Source organism: Pempheris klunzingeri, chromosome 15 (genome assembly GCF_042242105.1).
Source record: "Pempheris klunzingeri isolate RE-2024b chromosome 15, fPemKlu1.hap1, whole genome shotgun sequence".
NCBI classification, from domain to species: Eukaryota; Metazoa; Chordata; class Actinopteri; order Acropomatiformes; family Pempheridae; genus Pempheris; species Pempheris klunzingeri.
In genome coordinates, this window is record NC_092026.1 from 9,557,092 (window position 1) to 9,580,938 (window position 23,847).

Here is a 23,847-nt window from a genome sequence, read left to right on the forward strand (position 1 = left end):
GATATAAGTGTGGTTACTCAGGGTAGTGCTTGGAAAAAGCGTGCTCAGTGAAAGTGTGATTCTTTCCCAAGAGCAGATTAAGTCCCCGGGCTCATGACAAGATGATCAAAGGCCTTGGACACACTTATGTGATATGGCTTTAATGGAGGGACAGGTTAGCATGCTAGCGCTTCTTCCTCTTTCTTCACCTGACTTTAACTTTGCTCCTCTCTTACAGGTTCCATAAATGCATCCTTCTGCCGTGCGGTCTCGGGCTGCAGGGAGGTTGTGATCGCTGACGGGCGCATTGTCTTTGACTTCGACCAGAATTCTTGGCAGCTGCCCACCATCACTGTGAGCGTGCCACCAAGGAAGACACTTATTCTGGTCAGTGGGTTATGTGATGAATCAAACACAAATTATATCCACCACATGAAATGATAATTAAATGATTTAAATGAAATAGTATGGACAGGCATATTTCTGTGTAATGCCTGCAGGTTTGAGGAGTCTGCGCTTTATGCTAGAGTTGTTCAGGTTGAATACTTGGCATGCTGAGGTCCTCTCTACTCAGTGTTATGCCATATCCCCAACAACAACAATGAAGAGACTGTATTCTATCTGGCAGCCCCACACAGCTTTATAAAAGCTAAGCTTCCAACCTCTGTAAGGCAGGGCAGGTAGGGCTGTGCTTCCCTGTTAGCTTGCTTCACTTTTCCTTCTTTAGATAAAATCAAGGAGAAAATGTAGCTAAAACACGTTAAATCCTTAGTTGGTCTGTTTATCACTCTCTTTATCACACTGATAAATACATTTGAAGCACAAAACAAACCAAAGTGGAGGTTTCTGGTGAGACTGTGTGTTTCATGTGTCATGATTTGTATCTTTTGTATAGGATTATATCTTGTTGGTTCCGGATAACAGTTACAACCCTGATCTCCTGAAAGAAAAGCCGCTGGATAAATCTGCAGATTTCATACAGCAATGCAGAGGAGATGGTTTCTATGTTGAGTAGGTATCCACTATGTGAAATAAGCTGGTCTCCATTTGAGATGGTACTTAAAAGATTTAATCAGTTGTTTATAATCTTATAATGTGTGATATATTTATACTTTTTTCAGGCCAATAATCTATTTATTCACCAGTGCAGCAGTTTTACAGTATAAAAAGCACAGTGGTAATGTTTGGAAGTGGTGCCCTCTAGCTGGTATAATGCAGTAATAGACCACATCCTTTTATTTTTCTGTTCCCTCAGCGCCACAGACTCACAGTTCTGCAGAGACTCTGCCCGTTCTCTTGTGGCAGCCTATAATGATGGAGCTCTGCCTTGTAACTGTGACAAGTCCGGCTCTACAGGGACCACTTGTGATCCCTTTGGAGGACAGTGTCCCTGCAAGCAACATGTCATCGGTCAACAGTGCACAAAGTGTGCCACAGGATACTACGGCTTTCCCTACTGCAGACGTCAGTGGATGTTTACTTTACTGGATAAAAATGAGAGTTTAGTTTTAAATGTATTTGTTTAAATGAAATCCCCTTTCTTCCCTCTGTAGCGTGCCAGTGTGGACGGCGACTGTGTGATGAGGTGACAGGACGCTGTATCTGCCCTCCTCAGACAGTCAAACCAACCTGTGATGTGTGCCAGACTCAGGCTTTCAGCTATCACCCTTTGCTGGGTTGCGAGGGCTGTGAATGCTCTCCAAATGGCATCAAAGCCAACGCAGGGCCTGACTGTGACCGCATCACCGGACAGTGCAGGTTAGTGCAGGACTGTGCACTTATTCAGGCAGGACGTTAGTGTTTATTAGGGAGATTAGTAAATTAAATGGTGTTTTATACAGTAAGTAGTGTATAATGTACTGACTTTACCATGAAAATAAATAGTAACTAAATTAAAACATAAAGTAGAGACATTATTAAAAAAATAACATTGAGTCACACCTTGTAAGAGCATATACTAAAAAAATACAAAAAATATCTGGTTGCATATTCCATGTCACTATATAAATCATTTTTGTTAATTTGATATATAGTTTTACTGTAGCCTGCTGTTGCTCAAATGTAGCACTGTATATAATTTCCAAATTCTTCTTAATTGTATGTGTTAATTTAATTTCTCTGTAATTTGCAACTCTTAAAACAGCTGCATAAATAATGGTTGTCCCTTTCCAGTACTTTTTCTCTGTCATGCATTCATTTTTTGAGTAACTGAAAAAGCAGGGAATGTGAGGCCTGCAGCCCCCAAAGGTAAAAGTCAAACATGACTCCAAACCACTTAAAGGGATTCATTAGGGGATTATTTCAAGGTCCAGACATGTTGATACATAGGTTGTCTCTCTGTCAAGTATGTTTTCAGTCTCAAAATCAGCTCCACCACTCAGATGATCAAGGTCTTTGTTAAAAAAGAAGCAATGGATACATGAAGCACGGGCAGCATACATACTGTTCTGTAATGCATAAGATTTGATTATTCTTGATTATTCTCTATTTACAGACATCTGTTGATTTCAGTTGTATGTGCAAATGTAGTTTTTCCTTCCTTTTTCTGATATCTGACTTTATAAATGTTTGAACCTTTGACTGTGTTGTAAAGCACATACAGAATTTTAGTAAAGATAATGCATCTGTGCACTTTCTTGTAGCTGCAAGCCAAGGATTGGGGGCCGGCAGTGTGATCGCTGTGCTGCAGGTTATTATCGCTTCCCCGACTGTGTGCCTTGCGACTGTAACCAAGGAGGTGTCACACCTGACACGTGCCTCTCCGACACAGGGAGGTGTCTCTGCAAGGTGACTTCATTTCATCAGATTGTTGATTTATAAACTCCCTCTTACTCATTTTAGTTTAATCCTCGCCTTGCTCTGACTTTGTTTTTATTTTTGCTGCCAAATTTGTAGAGAAATGTTGCTGGCGTCAAGTGCGATACCTGCCGGGAAGGCTCCTTCTACTTTGACCGCTCCAACCCTCACGGCTGTACCAGTTGCTTCTGCTTTGGAGCGACTGACCAGTGTCAGAGCTCCAGCAAACGCAGAGGAAAGGTGTGTTCGTTGTTCATGCCCCTACATCTATGAATGCCTTTGGAAATGTTATGCTGGCAGAGTTCTCTGGCTGTTTAATGAAAGCTGCACATTAAGGTGCTCAGGAAAACACCGTACAATTGCACAGTGGTGATTTAATTGGGTAAATTCTATAATTCAGTCACCTCTGTTTTTAAGTAAAGTGAAAGTAAAATATTAAGTGTATATGTAGAAGTTAAAAGTCCATGGAGTCCACTTTAGAGTTCCCACTTTAACCCACAAATAACCCCTGTTATTAGTTTGTTGAGATGCAGGCTTGGCGTTTGGAAAGCCCCGACCAGAAGGAGATTCCCTCGGTGCTGAACACAGCCAGTAACACAGTGGTGGCAGACATCCAGGAGCTTCCTTCTACAGTTCAAACTTTACACTGGGTGGCACCATCATCCTACCTGGGAAACAGGGTGGGTCAAAGAGAAGAGAGAATATCATCACAATGAGATGATGATACTGTTGTTAATAGTTGTTAACAAATGTTTAAATATAGAAACGGATTCAGTGCTTCCAGAATAATAGCTTGTTTTATATTGGCTTGACTTTTCAATAAGCTTTTAAAAGAAAATTCAGTATTTTGGGGGTATTTACCTTGATAGCTTTGCACATTTATGTTAAAATTCTAACATCTGTCTTTCAGTTCTTTTAGATAAGCTGACAGATATCTTTGATTTTTGTCTTTGTCATAGATTTCATCGTATGGTGGTTTTCTCACCCACCAGTCCAAATCTTTTGGGATTCCCAGTGAGGGGATGACTCTCATGGACAGAAGACCTGATGTTGTGCTGACAGTGCGTGTTACTATTTGCTTCAGTCTTAGACCCTCTGTTTTTTTTTTAATACAACTTATTTGTGATCTCCTTATTTTCCCCTTAGGGCCAGGGTATGACCCTGATCCACATGGCTGCGCAAGTCCCACTTCCAGACCGGCTGTATCAGGGCCGAGTTCAGCTCCTGGAGGTAAAGTACACATCAGTTTCTCTATCTGACTTGCAATCTAAGGCACCAAAAGGCTTTGATTTCAAATCATGATATGAATGTGTTGGGGGGGGGGTGAACAACACACTGATGATTATTTTATGATGGTTGTTTTATTCTTAGAGCTTTACCAGTTATGAGAATTATTTAAATGTCTAAAAGGATTATTCTTCTGAATGTGATAAAGTTCACAGCAGTCGTTTTCAGGTATCAAAGCCATTAGGATTCATACTCAGAGGGCCATAGATATTCACTCCAAGTTTGTGTTAATGATCAGTGATTTTTGAATGTAGTCTCCCACTACAGATGTCTGTGAATTTGTCACATAATAAATGATCTATTGTCTGCAGGGAAATTGGCGCCATACTGTCACCAACAGGCCTGTCTCCAGAGATGAGCTGATGATGGTCTTAGCCGGTCTGGTTGGCCTGCGGATCCGAGCCTTGTATTTTACTCAGAGCCAGCGACTCAGCTTAGGGGAGGTGGGCCTGGAGGAGGCGACTAACACAGGGACTGGTGGTCCTGGAAACACTGTGGAAAAATGCTCCTGCCCCCCCCAGTACACCGGAGACTCTTGTGAGGTGAGGAATTTAAAGGCCATTAGCTATCCTTCACTACTGCTAGTCTTTATTTTTCCTTGAATAAAAAGAAGGTGTAAAGATGTGTGGTTTTGAGAAGGCAAGAAGATTGTAAAAAACAATGTGCATGCATCATTAAAAGCTTCGTATGTTAGTGACTCCTGTCTTGGGTGTAGACAAATCTCTTCCATAATCTTCCATACTAAGAAAACTTCCATACTTAAAAAAATGTATTTTCTACACCTGAAATCCACAGAGGTGTGTAGATGAATGAAAAATATATGCCTACAGGGTGTTGGGATTAGAATCATTTTGTCAGGTCTGAGAAGCAGTGGAGACAAAAAGCAGGGAGGAGCAGGGCGATGATTAAAATTGCATCTTGACATCTTTGACGAGCTGGACACCTTCCTCATATTTTGTTCTGACATGCCTGACCCAGGAACCACACCCTTTTCCTACAGGAAAAATTCATCATCTGAGAATCCTTGGGTGGAATGTACTGGAAAATACCAGCCGGAAAGCTACCCAGTCAATTTGTATAGCCTCGGGCTGGGATATGATGCACAATCACGCAGACATAATATTAGTGATTACACAGCTATAATCACTGGCATGGCTACAAGCTCACAGAAACGTAGTGCAAACAACCATGTTGTAGTTGCTAAGGAAAAGCTTTACTTGAATACTTTTTATCCTGGGAATGGTGCTGACTGGACTGAGTGTGTTTGTGCTTCTCAAATCTGATTTGTATGCACATGATTGCAGCAGTTTTGCCCGCAGAAGCTTATAAAAATCAGAACGGAGCAACTGCTAATTAAAAGGGTGTATTTCACATCATAGAGAGCATTTATTGGTGGAGAGAAACAGTAATATCAAAAAATACTTTTAAATGTTTTTCTTGAGTGAGTGCCGTTGCCATAGGTAACCTACCTGTGTAGACGTAAGCCGTTGTCTGACTGGGAGTGTTTAAGGGAAGTTCATTATATGTGCCCAGAGGCAGTATGACAAGGCGCCTCGCCTTGACGCGGGAGTGGCCGCTGGCAACACATTGTTACTCATACACCTGAGCTCACCTGCAGTATGTGCGTTTGTCTGTTAGTGCAGCCGACCCACCTAGTTGTGTCGGTTGTGTGTGTTTGAGGAGCGTGATTCAGCTGTGAGTTTGTCGTCTGTGTTGTCTGAGACTGTCTGACTTTCCTCTCAGTCACATATGCTTGCACAAACACCATTATAAACCGCACACACTCACTTATATAGAATATTACCGCATATTAATACTCTGCTGAAGGTTTTTCTTGCTTTTTCAAGAAGAGGCTTTATCACCACACCCTTGCAGCTTTAAGTAATGACAGCTGCATTTACAATACTGTGATTTTTCTGTTCAGAAATTCTAGCAGTGGATTTCCTGTGTGCATGCTCATGCTTGTTTATGCGATCGTGTTTGCTAGAGAGAGAGAGAGAGAGAAGCTGAGAGCTGCGATCATGCAACCACTTGCTTGTGTGTGCTTGTGTGCCCGCATACACTCATGCTGATCTGCAAGACTGACTCAGGTAGATGGGGCGTGTCCTCTTTGTGAGTGTGTGCGCGAGGGTGAGTGTGTGTGTTTAAGAGGCCAAGGCAGGGGAGAGTGGAGCATTATTTCACACAGACTACACGTTAGGAATGTCAGATACGTGTATGGATGGACAGCGGCATACAGGGGTTTTGTTACAGACCCTGCTATGTTGGACTTTGATTGGACTTTGCTGCGGTGGCCATAGGCCCTATGAGAGAGGGGAGCGAACCCGCTACACCAGGCATCATGACAGATGGATTCAGAGGATACAGTACCCTTCACTTAATGACCAGGGAACTCAGCGGATAGTGTATCCATCAGTGAATGACCAAGGTACCCAGGAGGTACGTTACCCCTCGGTACATGACAGAGGACAGACGGTTCATTATCCTTCTGTTAATGACAGCGATGCCAGTGCTCAGATTCAGGTAAAACTTCTGTGAACATTTGCTGTATCTTGTTGTTGAAGGGATATTGTTTTACTGTAGCTGTACATTACACTTTTCAATGTCTCAGGTGTGGATTGCTGGTGGCTTGAAGGCTGTTATCTCTAAAGGCAAAGGGCATGCTTTGGCTCTTCAGTGTTAATTGTTAAAGAGACACAATTCAGGTCAAGTACGTTGCTGTGTGCTCTGCAAATTGTCACACACAGAACAGAAGTGCTTTTTTTTTTTTTTTATCAATATTGAATTTACAGGATTTTATATCATTGAGATGAACAGTCTTAATTTTTTAGATATTTAATTCCCTGGATTAGCCAAAACCAGACACTCTTGTCTGGATATTTAGTCTATAAAATGTTTCTCTATTGAATTTCCAGAAAATATAATCTGTCAATATCATTATATAAATCTAACATGATATCTGATTTTATTTAAGTGTATTGCCCCCCTCTAAGATCACAATTGTTCTAATAACATAAAATAGCTTTTTACTTCGCACACTTGGGTATATGAGTTCTACTTATAAGCTGTAATTTCTGGTTGGTTAATCATGTCTTTGTATTTATGTTTTTCTTTTTCAGAAATGTGCTCCTGGTTTCTACAGAGATGGCAGTGGGCCATACCTGGGCCGCTGCGTACCCTGTCAGTGCAACGGCCTCACTGATGAGTGTGAGGAGAAGACAGGGAGGTGCCTGGTGAGAAAAACACTCACCTTTTAACCTTTATTAATTGCTTCATGACCACATGCATATGGTAAAGATATGCCTAGAACCAAGTGACTCCAGTGTGAGTCTAGACCTCTCTCCTCCTGCCAGGGTTACATCTTTGGGCCCTCAGCTTTGTGTTTTTCATATCAACACATCAGACGCAATATTTGATGTGGTTTCCTGATTTCCCATAATGGGGCCCCTCTCACCCGTTATTCTCCTTGATGGGAGAATGAGCCTTTGCGCATTTCGAAATCTAAGCCATTTCTCATTGTGTTATGAAGACACTCAAGCCTGTGTGTGCAATGCCCGCATGGATCCACACCTCAACAGCTTAAAGCCAAATGGACACAAGCAGCTGAAAACACTCTCTTTGATTGATTAGTAGGGAAATGTCTCTCCTCTTTCCCCCCTGATGTTTGCATTCCAACTTCAGTGTAATAAAAGACTTGATGCACGGTTGAGTCGGAGCAGCATGTGTGTGAAAGATGCAGTACTCGAGTGTTACATTTTCAGCCCTGCTCCTTCACACCCTTTAGTCTGCACATACAGTTCGCCCATGTTAAATTAATACATTATGTCATTTTCAGAACTGTCAGTACAACACGGCTGGGGACCGATGTGAACGCTGCAAAGAAGGTTACTATGGAAACGTGGCTCAGAGGACATGCAGAGTTTGCCCGTGCCCATTCAGCGTGGCCACAAACAGGTGGGTGAAAAAAAAACAGCTGTATTATAATTCATTGAAAATGAACACTTCAAGAATTAAATCATGATCTCTTTGTCAACCTGCAGTTTTGCAATCGGTTGTACAGAAGACTTTGGAGACATCCAGTGTGTATGCAGAGCAGGCTACATTGGAGACAGGTGTGAGAGGTGAGTCTGTATGGTAAATCAGTTTAACAGGCCAAGCAATGATGCTGATGAACAGACCAGATAACGTACTGGATCCTTTTTTTTAATTTGCCACTTATTCCATCTTACTGATATCTCCCTCCCGTAGGTGTGCTCCTGGTTACTATGGTGACCCACTGATTCCAGGAGGAAGTTGTGTGCCCTGTAATTGCAATGGCAATGGTAACAACTGTGATCCCAGGACTGGAGGTTAGATTGCGTACTCTCAGCAAAAACAATGCATTCATCTACGATTTAATTCTGCAACATTTTAGTTCAGTTTCATAGTAATTTTCATTTTTTACTGTTTCTTCAGTTTGCAAGAACACACTGGAGCCCGGAGACACAAACACAGATGAACACTGCCAAGGTGAATTAACAAAAAGAACTGAGGTCTGACACTGTGAGATGCAGTTTTTAATAACTTGAGTGTTTTCCTTTGCTTATCTATGACTCCTTTGTATTCTAGAGTGTGATAACTGTGCCCAGACTTTACTACATGATCTGGAGAAGCTTGACGATGAGCTGGGAAAGATCAAGACTCAACTTGATAATGCCTCTGCCAGCGCCTCCTCTCAGGACAGGCTGAAGAAGCTGGAAAAGGCCGTGTCAGATACCAAGGTAACATGTCAGTGTGCTGTAAGCCTGCACTGTAACTCTAAGAGCTCTTCACTGCTATCTTTAGCCATCAAAGATATTTAAAGGAATCTTAGATTCAGTGTAGATGAGTGGTCACAAGCACGATCGGATATTATTTTCAATAATCTGCACTTTGTACATGTCCGTTTCCTGCACGTACAATACACATGCACACAAACAGCTTGGCACAGGATGGGTGTGCTTGTTCAAACATTCGAGATTCCTGCTGATAAGCAATCTCAGTGAATTTCATCCCACAGCCTGTGTGTCGACACGAGTTAGAGCCCAGACCACTGGATGCCAGTGTTTGTCACACCGACTTGTCGTTTCTCATTCCCTCATGATTGCTATATCCACTACAGTTGAATGTGCATCCTTTGTGCATTTGTGAGACACAAGTGAATAATTCCAACAGCCCAATTTGAAAACAGTCCCTGTCAGCTTCAGGCATTTGCACATCACCCACAACATCTGAATTTACCCTCATGCAGCTTAATTTAGATTTCTGCTACTGCTTTCAGATTCTTGTCAACAAATTCAGCTCAGCCATTCACACCCAAAAATCCAGAGTCAACCAGCTGGAAGAGGACACCATCAATCTCTCAGATGACATCAGCTCCCTCAAAGAGAAGGTAGAGCGCCGGAGACAAGGCCTTGCATTTTATTAAAATATCAGCTGAAAATGTGTGTTAATGTATATTTTTGCTATGTATTTTTATTTAGGCAGATAAGAGGGCTGATGATGCTAAAAAGGCAGTGGCAGATGTTGAAAAAACCCACAAGAAGGCTAAAGATCTGGACTCAGAGATTCGAAACATGCTCAAGAAAATCCAAGGTAGAGGAACAATTCTGTTCTCTTCTGTCTTGTGTTGTCTTTATGTTTTGGTTTGATCTTTCCTTTTGATCTCTAAATGTCAGTATGAGTATCAAAGCCAAAATATTTGTTTGACTGAGTGTGCATTTTTGTGTGTTTGAAGCTCTGCTGGATCAACTGAAGGAGGCAGGCACTAGTGGTGATGTGGTGCCCAATGAAAACCTGGCTAAAATGCTAGAAGATGCTCAGCGCATGGTGAAGGAGATGGAGAATAGGAACTTCACCCCCCAGAAGACAGCTGCTGAGAAAGAAAGAGACGAGGCCAAGAAATGTACGATACTCAGACTATGGTCTTTAGTTAGCCAGTAGAAAACTTAAATAAACTTAATTCCTCCAACAAAAAATTTGTGGAGAACAAACCCATCTAGAACTGGCTTCATCAAAGCACTGACACGCTTGTATAATTAGTGAAGTTGATTTTCCTGTTTCCTGTTCTCTTTACTAGTGCTAGACTACATCAAGGCTAATGTAAGTAAGCAGTGTGACCAGAACGAGGCCGCAGCAGAGAAGATTCGAGGCCTTCTGAAGAATTACGAGGCCAAGCTGAAGGACCTGGACAAGGCCCTGAAAGAGGCGGTGGACTTGGTGAAAAAAGCCAACGCTCAAAATGGACTGAATGCTCAGGCACTGAAAGATCTGCAGGTAAAAACTCACAAGTCAATTAGTCAGTCAGTCATGGGAAACACGTGGGCTTGTTGGTTAATGGTCAGTACATTTGCATTTGTTTCATAAATGATAATTGGGGATGTGCTGTATAGTGTTTCGTAACATAAACATAATAAAAATAGTAACAATAAAAATAATGTCCCGTGGGTTATTATTGCTATTTGTAGTCTATACACAGTTGTATTCTAAATGAACCCATCTGCTTCCCTCAGAAACGTATTGAAGACTTAAAAAAGGAGCGGAAGACTGTTGGGGACCAGATTGCCATGGCAGAAGATGAGCTGCAGAAAACAGATCAATTGGTGAAAATGCTGTCAGACAGCAAAACGGTACGCTGGACAAACTGTAGCCTAAATGTTCTTCATCTCAAATATTTGCTGCTATTCTCAGGACTACACGCTGTTTTGCTTCTCAGTATGAGCTGAAACATTTTGATACACTGAAGCTATGTTGTAATAAACTGCTTCACTTCTGATCCCACATCAGCTAGCCGCCAGGTCCCAACATGCTAGCCACTCAGATAGTGATCAGTGTTTTTGTTTGTTGTGCTCTGAAGCAAGGTAAATGGCATTTCCTGCTCGTCAGGAACTCACACCCATTGACCTGTCCTTCTCCTCTGTAGGAATACGAACAGCTGGCAGCAAAGCTGGATGGTGCCAAGACTGACTTGACGAAGAAGGTGAATGAGATTTCCAAGGCGGCAGCCAAGAAGAACATTGTGGAGGCTGCAGAGGAACATGCTGAGAACCTCAACAAGCTGGCAAAGAGCCTTGAGGAGTAAGTCGTTTCAAGCATAGTTTCAAGATGTGTGTCATTTGAAACTGTTTGAGATTTTCTCTTGTATCTTGGATTAATTTTTTTATCATGTATTTACAGTGCTGTGAAGAATGCAAGTGGACGTACTGAGGTGCGGAACGCAAAAGACGCTATTGATGCCTACAAGAACATCACAGATGCAATTAATGCTGCTGAGGCTGCAGCTAATGAGGCCAAAGGTGCAGCAGACAACGCCTTGAATGTAAGCCAGAGACTTAATAGCTTACATATTTAGCAACTTATTTCAATGATATAAATATCATTCAATATCAGGTTGAACATTAAAACTTAAAATATTGTTTCACTTGAACATATGTTTTTTCTTCCTGTAGAATGTAATAAACCAAAAGCTGGAGCAGAGAGCAAAAAACCTGAAAGAGACTGGTGAAGACCTACTGCAGGATGCAAATGAGGCAGAGAAAGACCTTAAAGGTATTTCGCCCTACGATTAAACCCTTGTTTTTAAAATAACCCCAAAGCTCAGTCACTAATTATTGTTTTTCTTTAATAGATGCTGCAGACGGCGTTGCTGACCTGAAGAAGCGGCTGAAGAATGCGGACAAGAAGAAGAACGGTCTTCAGAAAGACCTGCTTGATGCACAGAACCAATTAAATGACATCTCCAGAGGTAGAACCAGTGAAGGCATTACAGGATTAATGTGAATATTAAACTGTGTCTGAGTCTATTGCCAGAGCTCATCTTTCCTCTTCATTTCCCTTAATTACTCATCTCTACGAATCAGATGACATTGGTAGTATGATTGATGCAGCCAAGAATAGGGCAGCTACAGCCAATGACTCGGCCAGCAACACTATGGACAAACTGACTGCCATCAGAAAGGAGATTGACAAGATCAATGTCAGTCCTGTGGACTCCAACCTGAGCAGTGTGTTGGATGATGTGGATGAGTCAGGTGAGATTTTTTTAAAAGGCATATTAGGCAATGTTTTTGTACTTTATGGTAATGAATAACCACTTGTTATATTATAAATGTTTAGGATTAAAAGTAAAGATCCTTTTGTTTTCTCCCTCTTACCCTCAACCTCCAGTGAAGAACTTGTTGAAGACCATCCCATCTCTGAATGATAAAATCTCAGAGGTGGAGAACCTGACCTCGCAGTTTTCACCTATTAGCAACATATCTGAGAACATCAAGAAGATCAAAGAGCTCATTGAACAAGCCCGGGATGCAGCTAACAGGGTAAAGTCCCGCAATGTAATACATCCATAACAAAGCACAAATCAAACTGACTAGTCCCCTGTTTTTCCTTGATGGGTCATTTCCCCGTTTCATGTCTTTTCTCCAGATTGTGATCCCGATGAAGTTCACAGGCGAGGGCCATGTGGAGCTGCGTCCGCCAAAGAACCTGGAGGATCTGAGGGCCTACACAGCCCTGTCTCTTTCCCTGCAGAGACCTGAGGGCAGGGGAGATGGACGCAGACGCAGACAGACCAGAGACAAAGGAGACATGTTTGTGTTGTACCTCGGCAACAGAGATGTAAGTGACTCCAAACGCATGTGAATGTTTTGATATGAAGAGCTAGTTAGTATTTTTACAGGAGGCATTAACAAACCATTTCTTGTAGTCTTCTAAGAATTACATAGGGATGGTGCTGAAGAGCAACATACTGTACGGTGTGTACAAACTCAACGGCGTTGAGTACGAGATGAAAACGGGTTACATCACCACGTCTGCGTCTGAGCCGGCCAAGTTTGACAGAGTGGACCTACGCAGGTAAACAGACAGCTCTATTCTGTTGTAATTCACCTGTTTTCAGTGTATAAAACGCACATTTTTAATTGACTCTTGACTCTCTGACCCAGTGTGACCCAGAAAATTGGCGAAGAATGTGAACATTGTAAATATGTATATTTTTCTTATATTTTAGAGTTTACCAAGATGCAGAGATGTTCCTCATCAAAGATATCACCTCAAGCACACCCAGTGCACCGATTCAGACAGGCATTCAACCAGAGACGCACATGAACCTCCTGGACCTCAGTCCCAGTGATATCGTTTTCTATGTTGGAGGCTACCCCGACAACTTCCCTGTAAGCAGCAAGGAGAGAAGAACAGCAATACATTTTTTTGAAATAAACTAGCATGTCTTTTATTGACACCTATATCTGTTTTGCTTGTCCTCAGCTTCCACCATCTCTCAACTACCCTAAGTACAAAGGCTGCATTGAGTTCTCCTCTTTTAACGACAAAGTCATCAGTCTCTATAATTTCCAAAAGGCAGAGAAGATCAATATGGAGACTCCATGCAAGAGGTAGATCCTAGTATGATTAGTGCTAAATGCAGCCAAATATTTCTGAACTATAAATGCCTTTTCTGTAATGGCATGTTACCCATGACGTTATTTCAACATGCAGCAAAAAAAAAAACCCAAAACAAAGAAGGTTGCCTGTTCATTGTACTGCCATCTAGTTTTCGACATTATCAGTCTCAGCCCATCGCAATATTTGATGTCATCCCTGTGGCTTGAATAGATAGACATTTCCATCCCATCCCTGTCTGGTAGCATTTGCACAGTCTGGACAGGGGTTTTAAACTTGCTGCTGGGACTCTCTATCGATCTGTACCCATCTGACCTTTTCTCCCCACTGTCCAGATATGTAGCTCCAATGGATTCTGAATACTATGAAGGCACCGGATACAGCAAAGTGGTTATTGATAAGAAATCCACTGTCCTTCTCATTGGCATGACCGTCCATAGTCGTTCAGAAAATGGTCTACTCTTATACATCGGAACTGAGGTAAATTATTGTTCATGCAGTTACTTTTTTTACTACATTTTTAATAGAATTATGTGTGCTATGTGCAAGAATTTGATTACTGTATTGCCTCTTCAACATAGGACAAATACTTCACTGTGACGATAGAGCAGGGGGTCTTTGTTCTACGTAGTAATTTGCTTGAAGCACCAGCTACAAAAGATGTGAAAATATTCCCGGTAGGAAGCTTTTTTTGTTTTTTGCAATCATTCAGCTTATTTCTCGACAATTACCATTACTGCACCAGATATCATTTGTAATAAGTAATTAATTGAAAGACATATTGTTCCTCTATCATTCTTCAGACTGATGACTGGGTAGAAATCCTCATCATTATTACGAATGCGGGAAAAATCTTGGTTCGGGTTGGCAATAAAGAAGTCGCCACAGCCCAAGCTGCGTTCAAAAATGATGAATTTAAAGAGTACTATGTCGGTGGTGCCCCACAACACCTGAGGGAAAGGTACGTGGTTATCAACTGTGTGTTGTGAGTTAGGCGGTCAGCGTTTTCCACTTTCGAAAATAACTTGATTTTCTGTTCCTCCTCGCAGAGATAACATCACCATACAGCCGTTCAAAGGATGCTTAAAGAATTTGAAGCTGAATAAAGACTTTAAACCTGCTGCTGAGCAAGTGGGCATCAGCAAAGGTTGTCCGAAGGATTCCTTGGTAGGATGATAATTTATGCATCTCCAGCCAGTTACCAACATTTCATATCATGGTCCAAACCAGAACTAGGTTTACCTGTGAACTAATTAACAGATATATAATCTTGGTGTTCTTGTCTAGGTTACTCGTAAAGCAGAGCTCAGCTTGGGAAGTTCCCTGTCGGCTAAACTCACAGGCTTTAGTCTGGCTGATAACATTACTCTCTCCCTCGGATTCAAGAGCACAGAGAATCAGGGTCTCATCCTGCAGGACAAACATTTGGTCAGTTTATTTTCAAATCTGATGTTTTAATTGTGACTTATGAGATTGAATTTGTGTGACACGACAAGCAGAACTTGGACAGATTTTAAATGCTTTTTTTCTCTATTTCTCAGGCCAATGGACTAAGTCTTGCATTGGAAAATGGTCATGTGATTTTCAATTTCAACAACAAGATCTGGAAATCAAACAAACAATATCATGACAACCAGTGGCATTATTTGACTGTAACCAGAAGAGCTGCGAGGTATGAAAGGGACAATGATTCTACAAGTTATCATAAATAATGTGAACATCCATACACATATTTAACATTGATTTGAAAACTAGCGGGTTTGGTGTTCATTTTAATTAGATTCCAATGACAAGCAGGTGTATGGGCTCAATTACATATAAATAAAAGATGGACATTGACAGTGACACCTTTTGCCTTGCTGATTAAATCAAACACAGAATAAACCAATAGTCATTAACTACTTGAATTTAAAACTAGTATGCAAAAAATACCATTATGATTTCTTCCAAACAGGACTCAGCTGGTTATTGACGATGAAGACGAGGGTCAAGAGCAGAGTGGCAGCACCACAGTACCTGACACAGGTGGCTCCATGTTCCTGGGAAGAGAGAAGTTCAAAGGTTGCATTTCCAACCTCTACACAAGACGGTAATATTTCCTCACTTTGCATTTTATAGTTTTAAGTATTGTGCAGCTTATATTTTGGAAATCATACGATGATTGTGTGTTAAATATCTATGTACTTTTATCAATGGTGTTTATATTATATGTGTTATTTTTCCTCTGTTTGCAGCTCAGATCATCTGTACATGGTTGAGGACTTGAGCTACTTCACGACTTCAGGAGATGTCTTGCTGGACGTGTGCTCTGCTGACAGTCCTGCTCAACTGATGCTGGACCGCACCTCGAAGAAGGTGAGTGTTTCTCTTACATGGCCAGATTTTGTTATATTTTAATGTTGGCTTTATAAACAACATTGTGACATTCGGATGAAATAATTGAAAGTCTTTTCCAAAGCAAATCAACCTGGTTGTGTTTTCTTTGAATCAAGTGACGTAATTGTTTAAAAGCTAGAGCCGTCCATCTTATTTGAATCCGTAACTGTTAAAACTAGCATGTACGTTATGAACAAGGTAAGTTGATGATTGATTCCACTCACTAACAGTAAGTCATACCCATCTTTGTAACCTTTGTACATTTGTACAGTGACACAACTGTATACTACTATAGTTGCAGGCAAACTAATAATCGCACAGTATTTGTCTTATGTTGACGATGTTTACATTTTATTTTGCTGCCTCATTTCCAGAGATAAAGAAGAAGGAGCCCTAGCAGGAGACCTGCTGATGCTGACAAGACTCTAATATTGACATGGAAAAAGTAGCAGCTTGCACTACAATGTTCTGTTGCTTATGCAAAAACTCATTCATCTGCAGTGTACTTAAATAATAAAAGTTGCATAATCATTCACAATAACCAACGAATTATTAAATGTATTGTATCTCTGTCTATTCTATTTAAAAATCTATTTCTTGGAATCAAACACTTGTGAATAACAAGCTTGAAATCAGCTCATGTCTCTTTCTTTCTTTCATGTAACTCTAACGTCAACTCTAACTCTAACAGTCATTCACAAGCATGTGTCCTCTAACTCACTATTGTCAAATCTAATGGAAACACTCAGACATAAACATGCCTGATTATAAAATCATATAAAATCACTATTACTAATCATTACAGTTAATATCCAGAAAACACAATAGGATCTGCATCTGAGTTTCTGGACCATGATCCTGCTGACTTTTAAGGTCACAGAGTGACACGTAAATTTGTTAAATTATCTTAAATGCACATCAGTTGGAAACACTTGAATTTGTAGGAAAGTAAAACCCTGTGAGATTTTGTACGTGGTACTGGGTTACAGAAATAAACTGGCCTTGACTTAAAGCTAAAATCAGTCTCCCTGGGAGGTCAGCTGTAAGGTTGATCCACGTTATAATAAAATGATCTAGCTGATGAGAAGTTTGGCAGCATTTCCTGCTGTGAAATGTTGATACCTCACACTAATGTAGTGAGTGATATGTGACACCTGGTATGGCTTACCGTGTTCAGACACAATCATGTAAAAATCCCCACGGACTCTGAATCACTGTTAACTAAGCTTTATGCATTTGATTTGGAGCATCTAAGCAAAGGAGGCCTGACATCACCACCGTCTATTCTCCAACAAACCCCGACCCACAACAGATTGCCAATAACTGATAATATAATAATTAATTCAGTTGAATGATTTCACAATCATCAGTTGACACTACAGTCTAGAAGGGGAACCAGAAGGCCAAAATATATAAGATAATATAGAAAATATATTGCTGTGAAATTCAAGCTCGATTCACAGCGTTCTCACATTGCCTTATGTAATATCTTTAGATTCTTTTGGTGTAAGCCGACCCTCATCCATTGTTGGTGTTTTTATAGTATCACAACTTCACGGGCCATTTGAAAAATATCTTTCAATCTGTTTACAGTTTTGTAATCTCTTGCACCCCTATGACATGTTCATCTCTGTCATCCTTGAGTGTATGCCAACTACATTCCTGCATGCTGTACCCAACAGTATGACAAGCACCATTCAAATTCCCTAACCATGTTGAAACCAAACACACCAAACAGAAAGTTTGTGAACACTAGAAACACAATGTGATGGTTTAAAACAAAACTCAATATAACCTAAATGTGACTATTATTATGGGTTGTAATGTATTTTTTGTAGCTCTAATTACAAGATCCATAATGACACCAATACCAACTACATGCACGATGAACTTATAACTACCAGGTTTTAAAACAAAAATTATCTGCAACAGTTTTGATCATTTGTAAAGCAAAACATCTAAAAATGCATTGGTTCTAGCCTTGTGTTCGACAATATTTGCTGGTTTTTCTCAGTTTTTTATGATGGCAAACTGAAATTTTGGACTATTGAATAGACAAAATAAACTATTTAAATAAATGAACTTGGGTTTTGAGAAATCTGAGGGGAATTTTTCACTATTTTCAGACATTTTACTGACCAAACGATTAATCTTAAGAAGTCAAGTCCCTGCATTTATTATTCACTGCACAATACATCCTCTGGGTTCTCACCTGTGGGTACAACTTACTTTAGAAGACGTTTCTTGTTTGTTGTTGCGCCCCACTTGAATATATACATTGTATTTAATATTATATATGATTGTTGTCATTCTTACCACTCTTACACGTTTTGTTCCCTCCCATCTTTTTACTTACAGAGTGGAACCCCTTTGGAGGCTTTCCAGAGATTTGTGAAAGGAAACAATGTCTTGAGGGACAACTTTGTTCCTTCTGATGAGTGTCCTTATGTTTGTGCTGTTGTAGGATGTTGTGATGCAGCCGATAAATGAGAGTCTACCAGCGTGTGCACTCCCAGCCCTGGTTCAGCATGCGTATCGCCTGGGCGGCCCTGTTAGCAGCCTGAGCTACAGCCTTCCACTGCAGGTCCTGCAGCCCAGGTGAGTCTTACAACACTGCACGATTTCACAATGCACAAACACATGCATGCACACACATGAAACTTTCAGAGGAAGATTTTTAAACAAAAAGTGTACTTGGCTGAGTCTTAAGAACAATGCTATGGTTATACCACAGCCAACACACACAAACATGAAAGATGCTATGTTTCTTCACCCTCCATAGGCCCCACTTTTCTCTGGATGTCAGGACTCGGGCTCCTGAGGGTCTGCTATTCTTTGCTGCTACCAGAGGAGGCCGCTCTCATCTCGCTTTATATATATCCAAAGGCAGGATCAGACTGTCTGTGGGCAACCAGAAGGAGATATTCAACAGGGAGAAGTACAACGATGGAAGGTGGCACTCGGTCAGTGGACTCATATCATACCAATCACATGTATTTAAAACTGCTACCATTGAATCAGGCTTATAAAACAAAACTAAAAACTTTATTATTCTTTATGGTGAATATGTTGCCTGCAGGTCATTTTCAGTTTGGAGAAGAAGAAATTCCGACTGGTTGTGGATGGGATCAGAGCCCAGGATGGTCAGCTGACAAATGCTGAGCTGACATCCATGCAGCAATTTCTGTCACCTCTGTACCTGGGCAGCGTCCCAGAGTCCCATCACAAAGAGTTGAAGGTAAGAAAAAAAAGATTAACTGGCAAATCTATCAATCTATCAATCTATCAATCAATCTATCTATCTATCTATCTATCTATCTATCTATCTATCTATCTATCTATCTATCTATCTATCTATCTATCTATCTATTCATTTTGTTCTTCGTTTTACTTCCAGTCGAAGGCCCTTCCAAAGCACGGTGTGTCTGGCTGTATCCGCAATTTCAAAATGAATGGAGCACCAATGTCAAATCCAACCACAAACCACGGTGCTGGGCCCTGCTTTGAGGGACAGACACAAAGAGGGGCGTATTTCTCAGGGAATGGAGCACATGTCATCATCAGTGAGTACATGTCTCTGATAATAATAATAACAGTAATGCTGCAGAAGCATTCCTAATGACCATAATGGTGTCTGTCAGCTTCTGCTGGTGATCAGCGGGGACTGCAACCGCATGCACACATTCTTTCTCCTCCTAAGCAAGCGAATGTCACAGAGAGCTTCTAAATTACAAGATTTAGGGTGTAGACATATCCGAAAGGGGACTGGGACGTGTCAATGGACATGGGAGGGGTTTCCCTTTTTTGTTCCTGGAAAAAGGCAAATATGTCTGAGAGGGATTTGTGAGTTAGTGTCAATTTTAAAACTATTCATTTCTCACAGAAAAAACTTTAGATTGTTTTCAGTAATCTTATTTTTCAGATCTATTATTTTCTCAGTAATTTCCTCAGAAAATCCTGAAACTGAAAATTTGATAGTAATTACAATTCTTTGTATGAGGGAGGGAAAAAACTAGAAGTTAAAGTTACATTTAACAGAAGAAGAGCACAATTGTGGATGTTATAAGCAGTTGAACATCCATAGTAGAAAAAACTGCTAAAATCTTAACAACTGGAAGGCTAATGTAAGTCAATTTAACACAAATTATTAATGTATTAATGCGTTTTTCAAATATTTGTTGCACATTTGTGAAATTCCCCACATGCTACTAATTCATAAGCACACAGGCTACACACTAGACATTAACTGGAATGATGTAATTAAGGAACTCTGTCTCCATTTGCTCTATAATTAGTACCAAAATAGATGGTCCTTTCAAACACACTTCCTTGGAAATTAGTTACATGTCAGTTTATTCTAAGACACTATGATACGTTCGTGGATATGCTAATTTAGTGGCAGAGTCCTCGTTGCTTTAGCCTAAATTGTAAATCTATAACAATGCCGATGGTGTTAACCATGATGATATCCGTTTTCTGTATTTCAGATGACTCCTTTGTTGTGGGCTCCAGCTTTGAGCTACTGTTTAATATTCGCCCACGGAGTCTGACTGGACTCCTGTTACATGTCGGTCATACCAGCAAGACCCAGTATGGAGCTGTGATGGGACACTATCTCAGTGTCTACATGCTCAGAGGAGAGGTGAGTCAGTTTAACGATGCCACATTGGTTATTTAAAGGCCAGATAACATGAAGGATAACGCTAAAGTTTTTTGGAAAATGAAGAACTGAACTGAATCTGGTTGGAAAAACACATCTTACATAACACACATAAACTGCTGTACTAGTGTAGAACTGTTTTATATACTTTCATATACAGTTGAAAATTAGTCAGCTGCCTAACACCGGCACGCTTACAGAAATGTTGATGTGTGTTGTCCTTTTTAAATGATTTTTTAAAAATTGTTTTGGGCACTTAAATGTAACATAACAGAGCATATGTTTATTCCAGACTAAAAAGGTGTCTTTACTCAGTGTGTGTTCCCTCCACATGATTAAAAGCACTGAATTTGGCTCCATTTACAGGTGGTAGCACAAGTGAACAATGGAAAAGGGGAGTTCAAGGTGTCGGTGAAGCCAAAATCTTCTTTATGTGATGGAATGTTTCATAAAATTTCAGGTGAAATGCACACACACACACACACACACACTTCATGAAAGACACCATTTAAGGCAAAGAAGCTCTCAGGACTATACTATAAATGGTCTATTGCATTATGTCACTGTCCGTGTGTCCTCTAGTAATCAAGAGGAAAAATGTTGTGCAACTACATGTGGACACAGTGGACAACTACAAGATTGGACCACCATCTTCCACTACAACTTTGACCAAAGACTCCTTGTATGTGGGTGGCATTCCTGGTGAGTAATGAGTTAATCCACGTGGTTTTAGTGAATTTTATTCAAGCATATCAATAAAATATTGAAATATCACAGCAAAATAATATGCAGTAAACAATGTGAGGAAAAGTTTATATAGCAGGTATAACAGACATAACACTACAGTCAAAAAAAGTGAAGACTGTTATTGTTCCTCTCATAAGTAAATCAAAACTCAAATTGTTAAATAAATTTGTGAAAAAATAAGTTGGAACAATGTAATTATTTACCAGTTCACCACATGGACCTTTCTGCTGCAGAGATGTCGGTGCACCAGGCGCTCCCTGTCACATCATCCTTTGTGGGATGCATCCAGGACATGAGGATCAACAGCGACTCGGTCTCTTTCGACAGGCTTGCTGGTGTGTTCGGCTCAGTCAACCTCAAAGAGTGTCCCGGCTGAACGAGTGCGTCTCACCGAATCACCATTAAACAAACCTTGGGACCACGTCCACCGCCAACCATGTGCAATCTGTTACCAAGACAGAGAATGTGTTTGTGTGTAAGAATGTATATATTATGAGGAGTGCGTTTCAGTGTGTGTGTGTGTGCGTGCGCGCGCGTGTGTGTGTGTGTGTGTAAAATAGAGATAAGAGCAGCAGCTTACAGGTTCATAATATTTGCTGCTCGGTTAAACATTTCTGTATTTATTTTGTGATTAAAATCAAGCATCTTGGCACCAATTCACATATGCATATTCTGACAGCTGTTTTACAGTCTGATGTTCATGTCCATTTATTTTCTGTCGACAATCAAATGCTACTGAATATGCTTGTGATTGGTCAGGGCTGCAGTCTGAGCAACCCAGCACTTTAAGAAAACAAATGACGCCTTTTGTGACGGTGCTTTAATGGGTATAAACATAATTAGTTGATTTTCTTGTTGTTGTTTTTGTTTGTTGGACTCAAAAGTTGATACTAGAATAATTACGTTTACACCCACGGTGCTCAATTCAGTGACATTTCAGGGGTTGCCTAGCTAATTTATATTCATACCCACATGCCAGCATGTAGTTCTCTGCATTTGAACTGGTTTAACAGACATGGACTCTTCGCATGGGCCATGAAATCACATGGTTTCACCATATTGTATTACTGTTCTGAATTCAGTTTTCATTTTGCATTCCTTTTTCAAGCTTGAGGATGTTCTGTGTGGCTGTTAACGTGGATTACACTCAAAGTTGTGGAGCGCCATCTATGAGTTGAATAACCTATATAGATGTAAATTAGCATAAGTCTCACAAATCTGGTCAGTCATATTTGGGACCATCTAGCCCACATTACTATAATGTTTTAAGTAATATCACATGAAACAAATTGTATTTGAAGTGTTTGAATTTCCCAGCAAGTGCTTACGTACCTGCTTTATACATTTGTGGAAACATCTGATATGAGAAAACAACATGCATGATGATTGGACAGATTGTTACGTGCATTCCTGTCTTGTGACCATTGATTTGTAAACCATTTTGTAATCTGTTCAACTAATGTTCTTTATAAATACTTCTCAGTGCCATCTTTAAGAAATATCTTTTGACTTGTGATCATGGTGACAACTCACGTGACTACATGTGTTGAGACATGCATTTTTTTCCTGGGATGACATCCGGGATAAACTGTTGAATTATACTAAGCCAAATGTATATATTTTTGATTATAAGATCAGACAAATATAATATTCTTCATTTTCATTTTTTCAGCAGGTCTCATGTTTAATAGTGGTACAAGGACACTGTAATTCATATCTACTGTGTTGTACATAATCTTTATTCATCTCCATACTATGGGTGCGAGATGATTCAGCTTGACCTACAATAAGTTAATGTTCAGTTAAGGATGCTGACACACCATCTATGGCTCACTGGGAATTATAATATTCTTATAATTAAACTAATAGCAGGGTAGTTGTTATCAGTGAGGACACGGCAGTTATAACCTCAGTATTATTCAAGGAATATGACCTTACATAAACACATTGTGTTTTTTTCAAAGCTGACTATAACATTCATTACAATTTAGATAAATAAATATTAAAAGATATATAAAAGATTTGTCAGCTACAACCAGCGCATTGAAGCCCTGCGCTGTTATGAGCTCAAAGAAAAAGATGTCATCAGCGATATTTATCAAATAGGGATTTCTGCTGTGAATGACACAGTTAATTGAACTGCTAAATGTGCTAGTTGGAAAAATGGAACATGACTGGTTTGTGTATTCTCTAATTACCAAACTATTGCTTGCGCCTTACTTTCAGCCAATCAGAGTGCATCTTACTTTCGACCAATCAGAGAGCTTCTTACTTTCTATCAATCAGACTGCTTCTATTTTTTACAGCGAATCAGTGACCCATTAACTTTCAACCAATCAGAGCGCTTCTTACTTTTCTTTCTTTCTCTTGGCTACCAATGCTTAATATCAGATAAAGATGTCTAGCTAAGTACAATTATTAATTATATTTTTAGGGATTTAGCCGAAAACTAATCTCTTATATTCGTTCATGCGAGCGCCTTTGAAATAGAGAATACACTCTACTTCTGTTGTAATCGCGGAATGCGGAAGTAACGTGTGTCGTGGGGCGACCAACAGTTCCAAACAGGTACAGATCAGATCCAC

General features: G+C 40.3%; 1 protein-coding gene across 1 annotated transcript in view; it reads left to right on the forward strand.

Moving 5' to 3' along the window:
* LOC139213780 (laminin subunit alpha-3-like) overlaps nucleotides 1-23,138 on the forward strand; it is a 51,890-nt gene extending 28,752 nt beyond the window's left edge. The window contains exons 31-77 of the mRNA XM_070844416.1: nucleotides 218-366; nucleotides 875-990; nucleotides 1,235-1,443; nucleotides 1,533-1,737; nucleotides 2,622-2,766; nucleotides 2,875-3,015; nucleotides 3,294-3,455; nucleotides 3,735-3,836; nucleotides 3,922-4,005; nucleotides 4,374-4,604; nucleotides 7,182-7,295; nucleotides 7,898-8,016; nucleotides 8,103-8,183; nucleotides 8,311-8,411; nucleotides 8,518-8,571; nucleotides 8,671-8,822; nucleotides 9,362-9,472; nucleotides 9,564-9,675; nucleotides 9,818-9,985; nucleotides 10,160-10,356; nucleotides 10,593-10,709; nucleotides 11,003-11,157; nucleotides 11,257-11,398; nucleotides 11,529-11,628; nucleotides 11,708-11,824; nucleotides 11,940-12,110; nucleotides 12,247-12,398; nucleotides 12,505-12,696; nucleotides 12,785-12,933; nucleotides 13,088-13,250; nucleotides 13,345-13,472; nucleotides 13,815-13,959; nucleotides 14,061-14,156; nucleotides 14,283-14,440; nucleotides 14,529-14,646; nucleotides 14,767-14,907; nucleotides 15,021-15,151; nucleotides 15,434-15,568; nucleotides 15,714-15,834; nucleotides 18,320-18,453; nucleotides 18,638-18,818; nucleotides 18,935-19,093; nucleotides 19,253-19,418; nucleotides 20,343-20,497; nucleotides 20,882-20,975; nucleotides 21,098-21,217; nucleotides 21,496-23,138. Of these exons, the coding sequence (XP_070700517.1) occupies nucleotides 218-366; nucleotides 875-990; nucleotides 1,235-1,443; nucleotides 1,533-1,737; nucleotides 2,622-2,766; nucleotides 2,875-3,015; nucleotides 3,294-3,455; nucleotides 3,735-3,836; nucleotides 3,922-4,005; nucleotides 4,374-4,604; nucleotides 7,182-7,295; nucleotides 7,898-8,016; nucleotides 8,103-8,183; nucleotides 8,311-8,411; nucleotides 8,518-8,571; nucleotides 8,671-8,822; nucleotides 9,362-9,472; nucleotides 9,564-9,675; nucleotides 9,818-9,985; nucleotides 10,160-10,356; nucleotides 10,593-10,709; nucleotides 11,003-11,157; nucleotides 11,257-11,398; nucleotides 11,529-11,628; nucleotides 11,708-11,824; nucleotides 11,940-12,110; nucleotides 12,247-12,398; nucleotides 12,505-12,696; nucleotides 12,785-12,933; nucleotides 13,088-13,250; nucleotides 13,345-13,472; nucleotides 13,815-13,959; nucleotides 14,061-14,156; nucleotides 14,283-14,440; nucleotides 14,529-14,646; nucleotides 14,767-14,907; nucleotides 15,021-15,151; nucleotides 15,434-15,568; nucleotides 15,714-15,834; nucleotides 18,320-18,453; nucleotides 18,638-18,818; nucleotides 18,935-19,093; nucleotides 19,253-19,418; nucleotides 20,343-20,497; nucleotides 20,882-20,975; nucleotides 21,098-21,217; nucleotides 21,496-21,638 (6,536 nt within the window). The 3' untranslated portion in view covers nucleotides 21,639-23,138. The remainder of the gene's footprint in view (nucleotides 1-217; nucleotides 367-874; nucleotides 991-1,234; nucleotides 1,444-1,532; nucleotides 1,738-2,621; nucleotides 2,767-2,874; nucleotides 3,016-3,293; nucleotides 3,456-3,734; nucleotides 3,837-3,921; nucleotides 4,006-4,373; nucleotides 4,605-7,181; nucleotides 7,296-7,897; nucleotides 8,017-8,102; nucleotides 8,184-8,310; nucleotides 8,412-8,517; nucleotides 8,572-8,670; nucleotides 8,823-9,361; nucleotides 9,473-9,563; nucleotides 9,676-9,817; nucleotides 9,986-10,159; nucleotides 10,357-10,592; nucleotides 10,710-11,002; nucleotides 11,158-11,256; nucleotides 11,399-11,528; nucleotides 11,629-11,707; nucleotides 11,825-11,939; nucleotides 12,111-12,246; nucleotides 12,399-12,504; nucleotides 12,697-12,784; nucleotides 12,934-13,087; nucleotides 13,251-13,344; nucleotides 13,473-13,814; nucleotides 13,960-14,060; nucleotides 14,157-14,282; nucleotides 14,441-14,528; nucleotides 14,647-14,766; nucleotides 14,908-15,020; nucleotides 15,152-15,433; nucleotides 15,569-15,713; nucleotides 15,835-18,319; nucleotides 18,454-18,637; nucleotides 18,819-18,934; nucleotides 19,094-19,252; nucleotides 19,419-20,342; nucleotides 20,498-20,881; nucleotides 20,976-21,097; nucleotides 21,218-21,495) is intronic.
* The last annotated feature ends 709 nt before the right edge of the window (nucleotides 23,139-23,847 follow it).